The 17141-nt window shown below is 49.9% G+C and overlaps 1 protein-coding gene across 4 annotated transcripts in view; it reads left to right on the top strand.

The window, feature by feature from the left end:
- Nucleotides 1-17141, top strand: part of GRIN2A (glutamate ionotropic receptor NMDA type subunit 2A) — a 549066-nt gene that overhangs the window by 159171 nt on the left and 372754 nt on the right. For 3 of the 4 annotated variants that reach the window (XR_013384909.1, XM_077906607.1, XM_077906605.1), the window contains exons 1-3: nucleotides 8804-9448; nucleotides 10081-10271; nucleotides 11718-12149. Coding sequence is in view for 3 of the 4 variants with exons in the window: in XM_077906607.1 (XP_077762733.1) it covers nucleotides 11736-12149 (414 nt within the window). In the remaining variant the exon portion in view is untranslated. Of the gene's footprint in view, nucleotides 1-8803; nucleotides 9449-10080; nucleotides 10272-11717; nucleotides 12150-17141 lie in introns of those variants that run through there. The other variant, XM_077906606.1, reaches the window with a different exon arrangement.

Below are 17141 nucleotides of genomic sequence, written 5' to 3'. Positions count from 1 at the left end.
TGTCTCTGCCTCTTTCTCTCTGTGTGTCTCTCACGAATAAATAAATTAAATCTTTTAAAAAAAAAAAAGAAATGAGTAAAAGGCCAAGATGGCAAGGATGTAGTGGGTGGTTGTGTTGGTGTGTGAGAGTGGGTGTCTGCACGTGCTCACAGTCTCAGGGCAGGCATGGGTGATGTGCTTAAAGCAACACCCTGATGGTAGCAAAGGGGAGGGATCTCCATGGCCAAGGCAGGGCCTCAGGCTCCAGCATGCCTATGTCCCTGAGCTTTCCAGAAAATCTCATTCTGGCTGACCTGGCCCATCTCTTCCAATGGAAAGAGATCCAGCTGTCTGCCAGGGGCTGAGGAGCCCTAGAAACTGCAAAACACGCCCATCGGCAGAAAGCATAAAAATCCTCCATCTTTTCACTAAGAGCAAAACAAAATGAAACAGACAAACAAACAAAAAAAACCCCAAGCCCCACAAATATCACATTCAACAAAGAAAGCTATGAAGTATGATTACTTTTATTACATTTATTACAGACCCAGTATGTGCCAGATGCTTTACCTCATTTCATTCTCGCCGCCACTGTGATTTTACAGACAAGGAAACTGAGGCCCCGGAAGGCAGGATGGCTTGCCTGTACTTATGCAACCAGAGGGGAGGCACAGAAGTGTGGTTGCAGCCAGGTCTGTTGGTACCTGAGTCTGGTTGCTGGGACTTCGGTCTTTCCTCCTTTCCCTATAGCCTGGATCCTTGGGCGGCTTTGCCTAATGAAAAGAAATGTTCTTTATGCAATTTGGACCCGACCGCTGGACTTGGCGACACTTTGTTTTGTGACTTCCCAGTAAAAATGGAGTTCTTTTTTAGGAACAGTGACTCTCGGAGGGCAGAGCCAGGAACTTCAACTGGAGGAGAGACAGCAGCAAGTAGCAGAGTGAGCACCAAATAGGGAGGCAGGAGGCACCAATTCTAGTCCTAACTGGCTGTTGGGCAATAATATTAATGCTCATTAATATAATAGCGATAGCCTCTCCTTGTCGATCTCTTGTGTATCAGGTGCTGTGGTTAAAGAATTCATGTCTATCACCTGATTTAATTTCAGCAATCCCATCAGGGAGGGAGGTACAGATATCCTCCCCATTTTGTGGATCAGGAAATTGAGGGGTCAGGCATGGAGCAACTTGCGGGCAGCCACAGAAATAGGAAGGGTTACATGCAAGATTGGGCCTGGGCAGAGGAGTTCCAGAGTCTGCTTTTTATCACTGTGCTACAATATTGATACAAATATGAATGTAACACAGACACAGACAGTGGCCACCACATATAGTCCCGTATCTGTGTGGCATATACTCTTCCACTCACTGTATGCAATATAGCACTCAATCCCCGAGGCGACTCTCTGAGGTGGGAATCGTATTTATTTCCATTTACGGTTGAAGACATTGACTTGCCATTTGACTAAGGAGAGGATCATCATCTTCCACTGCATGGTTGTGTTCTAAGAGCTACTGCTTTCAGCAAAAGTGTAAAGATAGGCATGGACCCAGGTCAGGTGGAGCAGGAGCTGGCTTCTGACTCGGTCCCTCCCTCTCCCTCTCAGAGAGAAGCTGGGGTGCTGGGATAGGTTGGGGAGGTGGCTGGACAAGTGCCTTACCTGTACCTTCTCCAGAGGCTAGAGGCACAAGCAGCTCCCTGGGGCCTACCACGCCTGGCTCCATCAGTCCTGGCTGGGCAGCCTGCCGCCTTGGCACAGTGGGCTACAGCCCGAGGCTCCTGGGCCCTGCGTGGCTCGGTGAACTGTGTAAGGAAGGGAGACTCTGCCAACGTGTCACTGGCCAGCTCCCCTGTGGGCACCATCTGGGATGCACTGAGCCGGGGGAGCCAGGGCCGGCCAATGGCTGCCTCCCCCGCCCTGTGGGCCTCACCTCCCTGAGCGTACACGGGGAGTGTTCAGTTGAGGGAAGTATCTGTCAGGGGACAGATCATCCCAGGGGAACCTCTTCTTTAAGCCCCCAAAGGTTCCTGTCAGGCAATAATAAGCTTACTAACAATTCTGACTATGGCTGGCTGCTCTAAGTGCTGTGTATTGTCTCACTAATTTACTCCTTACAAAGCCCCATATTTAATTAAGTGCTATTATTATCATCCTTATTTTATAGAGGAGGAAACTGAGGCACAGAGAGGCTACAGGACCTACCCACAGTCACGCAGCTTATACGTTTAAGAGCCAGGTTCACATTCTATTTGTTACTGCTTGGCTGCCTCATGAGTCCTGGATTCTGATCTTGGCTCAGTGACTCCCTGATGAGCAATTCTGTGTGGTCCCCTGCTCCTTATAGTTCTTCAGTCTCTTCCTCTACAGTGCAGGGGTTGGACCACATTTCCAAACTGCGTTCATCAGAATCCTAGCATTCTTCCAGGAGCTATGTGTGGGTGGGGGTGGAGTTGGGGAAGGGGCGAGGAACCTCCTACTCCCTTTCCACCTGGGATCAAAGCACCACTCTTCACTGCTTCCTGTGAGGGATGGCATGCAGAAGGTGTCCTGCTACTCAGGATATGAGCATTAGCAATTGCTGACCTGACCTTCTTATATCCTAGAAGAGGAGGAAGAGAAGCCTTAGAGAGACTAAGGGACCCATCTAAATAGATCCAGCATATTGGTGACTTAGACAATGCAGTGGTTCAAAATGCGGGTTCTGGAGCCTGACACAAATGGGTTCAAGCCCTAGCTCTGCCTGGTACTATTTGGCATTCTTGGTCAGAGGCAAGTGTTTGACTTGCCTACTTGACTTCTTGACTACTGCACTGTTGCACTGTTTTACTAACATTAAGAGGGATAGTGATGTCCCAAGTTACTCCTCTAGTGAAAGAACTCAGTAACTGGATCATCTTTCCTTCCCCTCCTCACTCCCAGCCCTAATTTCCAAGTCAAATGTCTTTGGACCTGCCCAGTTAGATGCAGATACCAGGGGTACCCAAAGACTGTCCCCACCTCAAAGAACAATTGTAGAGACTTTCCGTCTGGCAACCTCTACTGCAATTCGTGCCCCACAGAGTCTGTGTTCGGGGTTAGAGAAGGGCCATTCCTGTGACAAAAAGACCCAAATAAGAAGCTGTGTGTGACCCATAGTAACTGTGTGACCTTCAGCACCTAGCTTCACATCTCTAGGCTTTGGTGCCCTCACCTTTAAAGAGCAGTATTGGAGGTTTGATGATCCCCATGGGCCCCTGAAGCTTCAAGATGGCATGCTTCAATGATTGTAGGCACCGGGAAATATGACCTCTCTCCTTGGCATCCAGACATTTCTCCGAGAAGTCTTCTCCCTACATGCAGACTCATGAATCAGACAGAATCATAATTGACCGAGTGTCCCTCTCTATCTGTGAGGTGAGTGATGAGAGTTTTTGAGTATTCCTGGCCTTGGGAAATTGGCCTCAAATGGTCTGGCTGCACGGCTTTCAAAGCCCTGTTCTGAGGGACTGCTCTGACCCAGCCACAGCCGAGTGAGAGAGCTTGACGTCAGGCTGGATTCTCCACACCCTGAAGTCGGAGGGAAGGGAAGAAATTTCTAAGGGAGAGGCCTGCCTTCCTCTGAGCACAGAAATTTCCCTGTGTTGGTGAGTGCAAGAAAGAGCACCCAAGACACTTCCTTGGGGTATAACAGCGTAGCCTGCAGGGGGGTGCAGGAGCCCCTCCTTGTTCTTTCTTTTGGACAAGATGCTGCTGATTTGGTTGGTCAGATTTCAGAACACTGATGGAGCCATGCTTTCTAGTGAGCAAGGTGACTGGTTGTTTAGAGGTGACACACATGTTTGGTTTCCTCCTCTCGGAAGCCCAAGGAGTTATAAGGCTCAGGCTCATTTCACATCAGGGGCCTGACCATCTCTCTCCTTCTGGCCCTTCTCTTCTGTCCCACTCACTTTGGTGCCTTCACTTGATCCAGGCCCCTGTGATTGGTTGGGCGGCATGGTCCTAGCTCCACTCAGATCTCCCTGGCCCACCCTGTCCATAGGGTCACTAGTAGGAAGCCTAAGTGGACCTCAATGCCTTCCTGTATGTCTGTGTACAGGGCACACTAGAAAGGTGGTTAATAGAAGAGTTAATAGCTTCATCTGATGAGAGGGTGGATTAATTCTGCCCTCCATCCCCCATTCCTTGCCACGAAGTGTGATAATCCTGAGTGTGTTGTGCACAGTCTCTCAGCTGGTCTTCAGCTGAATTGGGGCTGAGTTGCCCCTATTGACCCCTCTCCTTTAAACATGCTTTTTATTGGCTTCCTCCTCTCCCACTTCATTTTGTGCTTTCTAGATCATCTCCCAAATAAACTAAGGTTCTCAGATCCTGATCTCAGGGTCTTTTTGTGATATGGTGATTTATAATAAGATATATATTCTTTGTTCCTGTTTCTGGCTTGGAACTCCCAAAATCTTTGGGATTTCCTAAGAGATAAGATCACAAAGGTGCCTTTTGTTATGCTAAAAGGTGTTGTTTTTTTTTTTTCCTTGCCCCTAAGAATGGGAGCTGATTACCTGCCCAGTGGAGCCAACCACGTGATTAGAAGGTTGGAATTTTTGGTCCCATCCCTGGCTCTCCAGGGAGGGGAGAGGGAGGGGAGATGTGAACTCAATCACCAATGGCCAATGATTTAATCAATCACGCTTATGTCATGAAGCCTCCATAAAAATCCAAAGGACAGGGTTTGGAGAGCTTCCAGGTTGGTGGAAACATGGAGATACTGGGAGAGTGGTGCATCTGGGGATGATGTGGAAGGTTTGCACCCTTCCCCCATACCTTGCCCTATATATGATAATCTATATTCTATAGTCTATATATCTGCATATCTCTGCTGTTGATTTGATTCCTTTAATATCTATTGCAATAAACCAGTAATCTAGTCAGTAAACGGGTTTCCTAACTTCTGTGAGCTGCTCTAGCAAATTGATCAAACCCAAGGAGGGGGCCGTGGGAATCTCTGATTTATAGCCAATCAGAAACACAGGAAACAGCCTGGACTTGCAGTTGACATCTGAACTGGAGGGTAGGGACTGAGTCCTTAACCTATGGAGTCTGATGGTATCTCCATGTAGGGTCAGATTTGAGTTGAATTGTAGGACACCCAACTGGTGTCAAAGATTGCTTGGTGGTGTGGGGACACCCACCCCCAACTTTGGAATTGGGGGTAGGACCATTAGGCTATTGGAGGGATTCACACTAAAACATACTCTTATGTAACATTCACTGTGGTGCTGGGGGGAGGCAGAGTGATTTTACTCCCATTTTACTGATGAAAAAACTGAGACCTGGAAAGGTTCATGACTTTTCTCTAAGTGGTAGAATGTACAATTATTCCTTTCTCAATGGCATGTTGTGGTGTCTCCCAGGCCTCTGTCTGGTGTAAGGTAGGACACTGGGTTGCATTGGGTGAAGACCAACAAGGTACAAAATCTTTTGTTGCTCTCTTAATTTTAGTTCTCAAGACTAGCAGTGGATTTGTTTAGAAAAAAACCTTACTCTCTGATTAGAACTATTGATATCTCAATGAGTTATGGGAGCAGGAAGGGATTTTTAAAGCCTTTTGGATATTATGGGAGGGTTAACTAGCACCTCGGTTGATCCCAAAGTCAAGACCTTCAAAAAAAAAAGTTACAGAATCATTGAGCATCAAACATGGAAGGCAGCTCTGAGGTCATCATGGCTTGTGTAAACCTTTGTTTTACAAACGGACAAACTGAGATCTAAAGAGGAGAAAGTCTTTAAGGTCACCTGGTAACATGGAAGTAAGGATCCGAGAGAAAGTAAAGGAGATATAGATAATCAGAGTCAGATTATGCTACACTCAGATATCTATGAGAGCTTGCCATTAGGAATGTCAAAGTGGAGCCAGTTCTGATCAATGGACAGGGCCACCCAGAATGCCTAGAACTGAGCAAGCTTATGATGTTCTATCAAAATTTTGAAAGAAAGAGTTCACAAATTGATTAATGATGTCTGCCTTGGCACAGGACAGGACAGGTGAGTAGTGTGCTCTCGCCAGTCCTGTGTATATATCCATGTGGTACACATGTAACTGCTAGTATGTAAAAGATAACATCAGGAAGGGACCATGGTTAGCATGAGAGGTGGACCCACAGGCTGGAATTTGGAGGGATGGTACAGATAGATTACCAGTGATGAAACAAGGACTGAAGGTGGTGGCAAGGCTGGTGTTTCAGGTTTCTTGGCCACCCTAAATTTCTCTTTTACTCTTTCTCTCTCAGGATTCTATCACCCTGCTTTGGAACCCCAATAGCCTTGTAGAACGCAAACACACTTATATTTTATTTTACACAGAAACACATAAAACAAAAGTTTTGGATCTTGGTTCAAATTTTGCCTTTGACCTCTTATCTCACAGTACTAAAGTTCATTAGTTTTACTTTCTCCATATGCAAAAGAAAGGTTTTGGGCTAGGTCTGAAATTCTTTTAAAGCATTCAGAGAAACATTAGTTCCATAGGATGGCAGCAACTTTTATGTGAAATAAAGCAGGCTTCCATGATCAATTTTTTTTTGGAATATTGCTGGATTAATAAACACATTAACCCACAGGACTTCTCAGATCCTTTAATGTAAGAATTCACTTTAAAGTGACTCAGGTAAGTAGAGTTCCCTAAACTTGAAAACAGAATGCACAGTACAGGATCATCTCTAAAGGTCTTTCAGCTAAAATGCTGCCATTCTTTATTTGTTTCCTTTGAGAATAGAGATATTAACAGAAGCACAATCAATGATTGGCTCATTTTACTTCTCTGTAAAATGACACGATATGGTGGTTGGTTTCTAACCACAGCATTCAAGTGGCTCAAAGCAAGTGGCAACCATGGGGGTCATTTCTTTAGTGAAGCATTTGGAGATAAATCAATCGAATTGAAAACAACTGAAACAATTTGTTCCTTAAGACTAGACTAGGTAATTTCAGTCACTTTAATGATGTGACTGGCAATAAAACCAATTGGCAAAATTGACTGCAGAACAGTGTGACTAGGGGCTCTTTTTTTTTTTTTTTCACATAGTTTTTGTCAGCATAGCTGCTATGAAGGTTTTTCATCTGAAAGTCTTGAGTAGCAAAATCCTGCTCAGTGTCCTTGGCTCTGTGGTAGGTTTAGTTTTTGCAGCACAGAACATGGTAAATTGTCGTGATCACATACACACTGTTACAGTCTTCACCTGTGTGGTGGAATTCGAAGTGTCTGGCCCTAAAAGGCTCTCCACCCTGGGGAGATGTCCAGCCTGGGGCAACTGTAGCTGCCTGTGTCTGCAGAGATAGATGGTTCCTTCAAATGGAGGACTGTCTTCTTTCTCTATTCAAAAGAGACCACACCTGTTTGATCTACCTTTCTATGGGTCTGGTCACGAATGACTTTAAGCTCTACATGCCAATAATTTTTATCAGAGACTATTTCAGGGTCCACGATGATATACAAGTATGGAAGGTATGGTGGGTTATTAAGCAGGGCATACTCAGAATCAGCTATGGAAGTTAAACAAATAGACATGCTTGGCTTCACCCCTGTAGACTTTGAAGGAGTAGGTCTAAAGTGGGTACAACTACCTGTATTTTAAAAAGCTCCATGGATACAATCCGCATTGTTGTCTTCAGTCAATCCAGCTCAGCCCAGTTACGGCCTCAAGAAAGGGAATGCTTCTCTGTTCTTTGCTGTATTTCACACAACCCACCATTTTCGTTTTCCTTCCAGATTTTCTTCCATTCTTTCTGTCTTTTGAATAATAAAACTCCAGAGACTTAACATACAACAGCCATCTTGATAACAAACCCATAGTTCTCTAAACTGTGTCCTTTCTTGTCTCTATATCAGTATTGAGCATTCCCAGAAAGAGGCCCTGTGCTCTTAACCTACCTTCTAGGGACCCCATGTTGATCAAGCACCTACTTACTATGTGCTGGGTTTTGTTGGCTGCTTTACCAAGGCTATCTCAGTTTCTTTTTGAGATAACCCCGAGAAATAGATATTTTCACTTTTCAGATTAGGAATTGATAAGGGAAGATTAAATATATAGCAAGCTGAAAGGTGACATCAGGCTGATGAGTGGAGGATGCAGGGTTAGAAAGAACAGTGATTGGGAAAACCTCTTATAATTTAAGGCCTCTTTCTTTCCAAACCTGAGGTAAGGAAAACAGGGACCAGGGAATTGGAAGGAGAGATACAGTTGAGTGTAAAAGGGGCAAAGGTCCTCATCTGACAATGTTCTTCATTCATGCCAGGTTGCCAGCCAGGCCCCGCCACACACCCAGGCAGTCCCATGCTCTCTGGCTCACCCCTGCTGGTAGCTTAGAAGTGGCAGCCTCAGGGCGACTTTTGTTTGATGTAACTTAGAAAACAAGAAGGAAGCAAGTGGGGGAATGTTGAGAAGTCTTTACTTTTAGGATTCTGGCTCCCTGAGACAGAGGAGTGGGTTCCCTTCCGGGGGTGGCGAGGCACAGGGAGAAGCACTGGAGCAGATTCTGTGGGGTGTGTGTGTGTGTGCGTGTGTGTGTGTGTGTGTGTGTGTCGGCGCGCCTGTGCGTGGAGGGGGATTGCTGTACCCAGCGCGAGGCACTGGGGGAGGAGGAAGCGGTAGCAGAGATGTGAATAATTGATTCTTCAGCCGCACCAGACGCTCGCGAGCGGGCGGAGAGCGTGGTTTCAGCACCACGGACAGCGGCTCGCCGCCGCAGGCGCCCCCTCCGCCAGGCAGCCGCCGGGCCTGGCCTGGCCGCCGCCGTGCGCTCCGGGAACCCGCGGCCCAGGGACTGCGGGGTCAGCCCCGGCCCGCCCCCGGGGAGGCGGCCACGGGCGGGAGATGCGTTCGCCCACCGGAGCTCCAAGCCTCCCTGGCTGTCGCGGGGGCTGCTGCGTCTAGTCGACCGGGAACAAGTCCCCAAGTTGGCGTGGGGGGCGCCCCTGCCCCCCTCCTCCCCTTCCTCCGAGGCGACCGCAGCAGAAGCACGCCCCAGAAGCCCAGCGTGGCCAGTGCCGGCATCCAGGGTGGCTGGGCGCTCTCCGGACTCCCGTCGGGAAATGGGGAGCTGAACGCCCGCCCGGCGGCGAGCCGGCCCCGCAGCGCAGGGCCCGCAGGGGGAGCTGCCATCCTCCGCCCGCGCCTCTCCCCGCCGGGGACCGCGGGGATCCCCGGCCACACGCGCGCGCGCGCTCCCACACTCACTCGCACACACACACTCGCCCTCGCACACACCACCAGCCCCGAGCCTGGGCTGCGGAGAGGGCTCTCGGGCGCGCACAGAGGACCGGGCAGCTGCTGTCCGGAGTGGGGCAGGAAGCCGAGCTCCGGCTCCTGGAGGGAGGCGCCGCGGGGTTGGCCGGAGCATGGGGCTGGGTGAGCGCTGAGAGTCGCGGCCGCAGCCATCAGCCCTGGAGATGACCAGGAGCGGCCACTGCTGAGAACTATGTGGAGAGAGGCTGCGGTGAGTGCTGGCGCGGGACGCGGGGCCTGGGCGGCCCCTTCGCCGGTGGGGGTGGGGGTGGGGGTGGGGGCGGGGGGGAGAGAGAGGGTGGGAGGCCTGGATGGGAGGGGGCGGCAGGACCGCAAGAGGGTCGCTGTGTGGGAATAATCGCACCTCCCTCCCTCGGGGATCCGGGACCGCGGGAGCCCGAGCCCTTCCCTCCCCCTCTCCTGCCGGCTCATCGCAAACTCAGCCAGCCCCCACCCCCCCTTCCCTCCTCTTTCTCTCCCTACCCCCCTCGCGCAGCAGCTCCTGGCCGAACAACTCCCAGCAGCCGGCGCCGCCGGGGAGGTGGTAGGGGGTGAGGGTGGAGATGCCCAGTTAGCTTCTCGTGCGTGGCCAGCCCGGGGCTCCGGTTCTCCCGTGCGCCCCGGAGCGGAGCTCTCCATATCGGCCGCGGGGTCTGAGGGTACGCACAGCGGGTCTTGGGCACTGAGGTCCGGCTTCCCCTCTCTGGGCGAGCCCCCTGTGCGCACAGGGGGCCGTGAGCACTGCAGACTGCAGCCTGCCCTCCGCACCCCCCCCCCCAGCTCCCCTTCCCCTGCCGGGGAGCTGACCCTGCCTCTCTGTCTCTTTCTTCTCCACCCCGGTAGAGCCCTGCTGCAGAGCCTCCGGCTGGGATAGCCGCCCCCCGTGGGGGCGATGCGGACAGCGCGGGACAGCCAGGGGAGCGCGCGGGGGCCGCAGCATGCGGGAACCCGCTAAACCCGGTGGCTGCTGAGGCGGCCGAGATGCTCGTGCGCGCAGCGCGCCCCACTGCATCCTCGACCTTCTCCGGCTACAGGTACGTCCCAGCGGGAGACCTGGGCTGGGCCGGCCGGGGAAGAGGAAGACTCGACCCGAGGAGAGAGAGCGGGAGGATCAGGAGAGCGAGGGAGAGGAGAGCGGGAGAGGGAGCATCTGCGGCAAGGCGCGGGAGGAGCACCAGGGGGCGCTGCGGCTCCGCGCTCCGCGGCGCTCGCCCCGAAGAGCGCGTCGGCCAGAACGACTTCTCCCCAACTTCCCCTGGCTCCGGCGGGCGCGGGGCCCGAGGGGCGCGCGCCTGTGCACGCGTGCACGACCGTGCTGGTATTTGCAGGCACGCGCAGTTGTGCACCTGGCGCGATACATGTGTGTGCACCGGCCGAGGACGTGTGCGGACTCCGGATGGCCGTGGGCACCGCCACGGCGGCCTGCGGCTGTGCGCAGCAATGCGCGCGTGCCTGAGAGGCTGTGCAGCCCACTGCCCACGTGCCCCTAACACTTGGTAACAGGATCTGGGCTGCAAAGCCTGGGGAGGGGCTGTAGGGTTCACGTCGGTTGGAGAGCGGCTTAGGAGCCCACCTTTCCCCCCACGCACGTTCCCAGCCGGCTCCCACGCGCCGGCCCACGGCTGGGGGGGGCGGACGCGCCTCCTCTCCTCTCCTCTCCGGGATTCTGCATTGCACGCGGCAAGCGTGAGAGAGGGCGTGTGTGTGTATGTGTGTGTGTGCACATGCACGCGTGTAGGGGGCGGGCCCTGGAGCCCGCCTTCAGTTGAGTGGAAGTCGCCTCGGGATCCCTCCAAGGGAGGTGGCGCGGGCCCGAAATTCCCCCCAGGCACCCCGGACCCCGGGGCGCACAAGCGAGTGTCCTCGCTGCCTTGCGCTTGGGAGGGGGTGCCCCGCGGAGGCAGGCCTGTGCTGCGCCCCGCGGGCTCGCAGGGGGCGGGGTCAGCCAACTAGCCCCGAGCGGGAGCGGGGCTGCGGGGTCTCCGCACCGTCTCCTCCGCCTCCTCTCCTCCGCACGCGCGGGGGCTGGTCTGTAGTTCGCTCCCCTAGCCGGGAGCAGGGGGCGGGGTCGGTAACTTGATCCGCACTAGCCGGGTAGGAGGGGGCGGGTGCCGGGTTTGCTCTGAGCGCCTACGCTCGGGGGCTGTGGTCCCCAGCTACCTTGGGGGGTGTGGTGGGAGATGTGGGCAGAGCTAGGTGTGTGGAGAGGAGGCTGGAGACACGGGGGGGAGGAGGTTGGATGCGAAGATGGACATGGGGCCAGGGCTGGAGGATTAGCTCGGATTGGAGTTATGGATAGAGTTGGGTGGAGGGATGTGGATGGCGTTGGGAATGGGGAGCGGAGTGGGTGACTCTGTCGGCGGGCTCTGGGGATGGGCGATGGGCTCTCCACGTGGCTCCTAGCTCAAGGGCTGGGTCGGTGATCCCTTCCTTCCAGAACCGTTGCTCCCCGGCCCTGACTCTCCCTCTCCGCCTTGCAGGGACCGTAAGTGGCGACTATGGGCAGACTGGGTTATTGGACCTTGCTGGTGCTGCCGGCCCTTCTGGTCTGGCGCGGTCCGGCGCAGGGCACGGCGGCGGAGAAGGGTCCCCCGGCGCTGAACATTGCGGTGCTGCTGGGTCACAGCCACGACGTGACGGAGCGCGAACTGCGAAACCTGTGGGGCCCTGAGCAGGCAACAGGGCTGCCCCTGGACGTGAACGTGGTAGCCCTGCTGATGAACCGCACAGACCCCAAGAGCCTCATCACGCATGTGTGCGACCTCATGTCTGGGGCGCGCATCCATGGCCTTGTGTTTGGGGACGACACCGACCAGGAGGCCGTGGCTCAGATGCTGGATTTTATCTCTTCACAGACTTTCATCCCCATCCTGGGCATCCACGGGGGCGCATCTATGATCATGGCTGACAAGGTAAGTCGGAGAGGTGATAGGCCGCCGGGACCCGGGAGTGTGCCAAGCATACCGCAGCCACCACAGGTCTTTGGGAGCCTCTGGCATCTGTTTGGATTTGAAAGAGGGTCGTGGCCGCTCGGCCCTGGTGAGAGCCAAGTCCTGCTTCTCCAAACCCAGAAATGAATGTCAATGCTTTTTCCCTTGGTTCTGAAAGTGGGGTACTCAGAGGCACCTTGGGTGTGCCAGGAAGATGCAGATGTGTAATGAAGTGGTGGGATGCTTGGAGGTTTCCAAGTAGTGCACAGAGGCGAGCCAGGGGCACTTGCCACACTATGGCTCATATTTCTATGATACCAATTTTACCGGATTTGTGGGAAAATGTCATTTTTTCCCCCTCCGTGGTAAGTGACTAAAACTATTTTTAAAAAAAAGATTAAATGTGGGTATGTTATTGGAATAGAATGCCTAGTTTTTAGGTGAAGCACAAAAGAGCAGAGAAATGTCATGCTTCCATAGACTGTCTACTGTTGGGGGAAGTGGGGTAAAGAATTTGAGAAGCCCTGGGCTGGAGGCGCCCAGGAGAATGTTCCTCTAAGGAGTGAGTGGAGACAATTGACTGCAGACCCTGAGCATTTTCCTACATGTTCCCTGAGTGGGGCTGACAGGGGCACCCAGAACCTCAGATGGAGGGGTTGCCTCCCCAGGATGGGTTTTGGCATGAAGTTGGGAGAGTGTCCTAATGAAAGAAGGTGTGTCCACAGCCCTTGACTTAGAATGAGAGGTAAAGTCTTTCTGTGGAGTGTCTGAGAGTGTTGGTTTGGGGAAGAGGAGAGAAAGATTCCAAGACTGGGGTGAGAGGTTATATGAAGGCCTGGTTTGAGAGTCAGGCAGAAGTGAAGGATCGGAAGAGGGTCAGAAGGGAGAAGCAAGGTGAGGAAGGAGAAAAACGTTGGAGTTACGGGGGCACACAGGATCTCCATCTGAGCCCCAGGAAAGGACCAGCTGGGGTAGGAACGGAGGAGGGGGTGGGTGTATTTGTGTGCCATGGGCCCCAGCCCTGAGACCTTCTTGGAGTGTGTTCCTTGGATAGCAGGAGACATCCTAATGGAGTGAGCAGACATTTGTCAGAGCACTTTCCTTCTGACGCTCTGAAAGCACTTTTATATTCATCAAATCAGATGCTGCCTCTGCCTCAGCAATTCCCACCAGCTCCTTTGGGAACAGTATTAATTCTTTCAGGTCTCCTGGGCTGCAGCACATTCAGCCCAAGTATACAACCGATGCGGTATCTTATTAAACATTCATTTTACATGGTTTACAGCCTAGCAGAAATCCTTCGTGTGGCTGAGCATTTTCCCAACTATCTCTCAGTTTTGGGGGCAGGGTGGGGGGCTCCTTTCCAGGATAAAAAAAGTAAGGAGCAGCTGTGCCCTGCCACCAGTTGTTCAAACTGGGAAAGGTCTTAGAATCTACTAGAGCATTCTACAACTTTCAGATGGCGTGCCTGAGGCATAGGGGGCAGGTAATGACTTGGCCGAGGCCACATGGTGGACAATGGAACTAGATCTCAGTTTTCCGTTTGCAACCTGTGATCTCACATTCCAGCAAATTAAGCCTATTCTTTAACTTTGTCATCACATCTTCAAGAGGGTCAAGGAATTAATCTCCATTTTATATAGGAAGTACTAAGCCATGGAGAGGTGCAGTGAATCAGAGCCTAGGGCTTATGCATAAGGAATGACTAGCCCTCTGATGAAGACATGAAGAAGAATGCAGTTCCTAGTAGGGGTTTAGAGTATGATTTGGGGATCTAAATATTACCCCCGACTCCTCCTCCACTTCTAAAGTTTTGACCACAGAGGCAACACACAAAAGATAGTAGCCATGCTGAAAGTGAAACGTATGTATAGACTAGGGCTCAGGACAATCAAGAGGAAATCTGGTGAAATCCGACGTAGAGGAGGTGTCTTGAGGCTGGGAGGTCTGAGTTGGCAGGTGTGTAGCTCAGGCTCTTACTGGACCTACCCATGCAAAGAAGTAAGAACAGAGAGCGGGCTCATAGTTGGGCACCTGTTTGATATACGGTGACCCTGTCCACCATGAATGTCAGGCTCTGACCTACTGGACCAGCAGCTGTTCCTCCCTTAAGGGGTATTAAGAGGGAGTTTTGAGGATGTGCGTGGAAGCATTCTCTGCTCCTGTAGAATGAAACTGCTTTATGGAGAATGGACAGGAGCGTGATCCCACTTAATAGTACAGAAGGAAAAGAGAATCAGGAAATGGCAAGCAGAAGATGAGAAAGGACATTTTGAGAGAAATCAAGATTAGAGAGAGATTTAAGAGCGGACAAAGGGGAGAGGAAAGAAAGTGTACATTGATTCAAAAATGGTGAAGGGAATTGGTTACTCCTCATTATTGTCGAGGCTTTCCGAGTTGGTCTTGATGGCAGGGAATCAAAGAAGTGAGCGCAGATAATGTTGGGGTATATGTTGGGCCCCATGTGTGGGATGAGCAGGTGATGTTGACAGGAGGTGGGTTAAAGAGTGGTATTTTGAGAAACCTGGATGTGTTAAAAAAGGAAAGAGATTGTCTGAGATGTGAACAGCCCTTCCTTCCATTAGTAGCACATCTAGTTGGCTTGTGCCTTTGCCACCTGTTTCTTTTGGAGCTGAACGCTGCATGCAGTTTGTTTGGCTCTTAAGAAGCAGCCATGAGACGTTGCCTAAAACCCTACCTTGCTTGGTTGAGTGTGCCAATGGTGTTATGACCCCAAAGCCTGAATCTCCCCAAACTGAAAAGGCCTTTCTGTCTCCCGCTATGATTTAGATGTTCATTTGGTAAAGCCCAGAACATACCTGTGTTGTTTTCACTTCCAAATTGATAACATGATAGTTGATAGTGCCCCCATGGATAGGAGTGGTAGTTAATTTGATTATTATGTAAATTGAACGCTGCCCCCTCCACACTATTTTTACCTTTCCCTCAGTCTACTTGACCCATGAAAAAAAGAACAAAGCCTTATAATAATTGAAATATAAAAATAGAAATAATCTGTTAAGTGGCAGATTTTTGTGGTGTAAATTTACAATAGAGATGTTAATTTTTGCTCCTATCAATGGGTGGTCTTGAAATATAATTAATTTAGAAGTAAAAATAAATGGTTGATGTAGATAAAATTCTAATCCTATCTTGGTTTGGCCATTTTGATCCTCTCCAAATGGAATACACTCTGGATGCAGCAATAGCCCCTAATAAATCAGGCATATGCACTAAACCTTCACATTTCTGCTTGGTGTCCTCACATCCTCCTCCCTCTCCTCTATTTTTGTTGGCTCCCCGGGGGAAAAGGCAAGGCTTAGATTTCAGCTACATCTATCCATGTCAGTTACTACATGGACTTCGCTTTGTATGATGTTTCTATGCATGCCTCATCTCTTCTACTAGACAGTAAATTCCTTGAGGACAATTTTTTTTTTAAAGTGTGTTTATGTGTATTTGAAATAATGAATACTCCTCCTCCACAGTTTATAAAAATAATTTTTCATTGTAGATGGCTTAGTATATTAATGTTTAAAGAAAAAATAAATTTCTCCCCTCTATGTCCTGTCACCAGGAGTAACCACAGTTGGACATGTGGGTCTATTTCCTTCTAAGCTCCATTTAGTTAGTTATCAGTTTAGGATTATACTGTATATATGGGATGGATTTTTTTTTTTTTGGTACTTTGCACTCTGTGGGCTTTTTTTAGTCAGAAGATCCAGGGTTTTCTTTAATTCCGGAAAAATCTCAGCCATTATGTGTTGGATGTTTCCTCTCCAACATTTTCTCTGTTCTCTCCATATGTAGTTTCTCGATGAGTCCTCCAGGTATCTTAAATTAAACATCTTTTTTTCCAATTCTCTATCTCTCTCTGCAATGTTTGGGATGGTTTCCTCAGTTCTATATTCCAGTTAACCAACTCTTTTTATTTGTATCTGGTCTCTTATTTTGCCTATCTGTTGAGCTTTTAATTTCAACAGTGGCTCACATATTTCCAAGATAAATAATCGGCCCCTTTTTATACCCTCCTGCTTTTTTGTTTGTTTGTTTTATAAAAAATTCTTTTCACTTGTGAATGTAAATCCTTCCTCTGTCCCTTTGAGGATTTTAAAGAATAAAATACTGTGAAGTCCTTCTTTGATTGCTTTAGTGTCTTTGTTTCTTCAGGTATGAATTCTTTCACTTTATAGATTCTGATCATTGGATGTCCTCATATGTCCTCTAATTTTTGTTTGTGAATTTTAAGGTGATTTTTGTGATTTTTTTTCTGCCCTATGTCCGCAAGGGTATGTGCTTTTAAACTAAAGCTCATGTCAACATCGCCGCTCAGAGCTCTCTCCTTGCTCTATATATCTTGTGGTGCGGGCTTGGGTACTAGTCCCATGTAAGTTACTTCATTTTGGCTCCTTGCCACAGACAGGGGCATATTTTTTGGCTGTAACTCCTAGCAGTATGGTTTTGGGTACAGTTTTGCCTGTTATTTCCTGGGTAGATGTTGGGACCTTTGCTTCCATGGCTCATATTGGACCCATCCCCCATGAACTATGTGGCTTTGATTTTGAAATTGTAGAGTCCTATCTTTTGATTCATTTATTTTCAGGGAGTCCTCTTTATTTTTGATCTGTGATTCCCTTTTCCTATTTCTAAGCAGCACTATGTAAATTTTAAAACATCTAAAGATTTATCTATAAGTTCTGTGTCTTAGGAACAGAAAAGGGAGGTTACTCAGTGTGTTCACTCTGATTTTGACCCAATTATATTTCACATCTGGCTTTTATTTTTTTCAAACCTGATTATGTATTCATGAAATTTTCCCTTATTATTGGATAGACTTCTCAAATATGATTTTAAATGGCTGTGGAGTATTCTGTTTATACCACAATTATTGAAACTAATACTTCTATTTTTCTACCTTTAGTAAGGTTGATTTCTTGTTCACAGTGTGTTCTTTTTGACACCTTGTTCTGATCT

Source organism: Canis aureus, chromosome 8, assembly GCF_053574225.1.
Source record: "Canis aureus isolate CA01 chromosome 8, VMU_Caureus_v.1.0, whole genome shotgun sequence".
NCBI lineage: Eukaryota > Metazoa > Chordata > Mammalia > Carnivora > Canidae > Canis > Canis aureus.
This window is presented reverse-complemented; position numbering and strand designations above follow the sequence as displayed.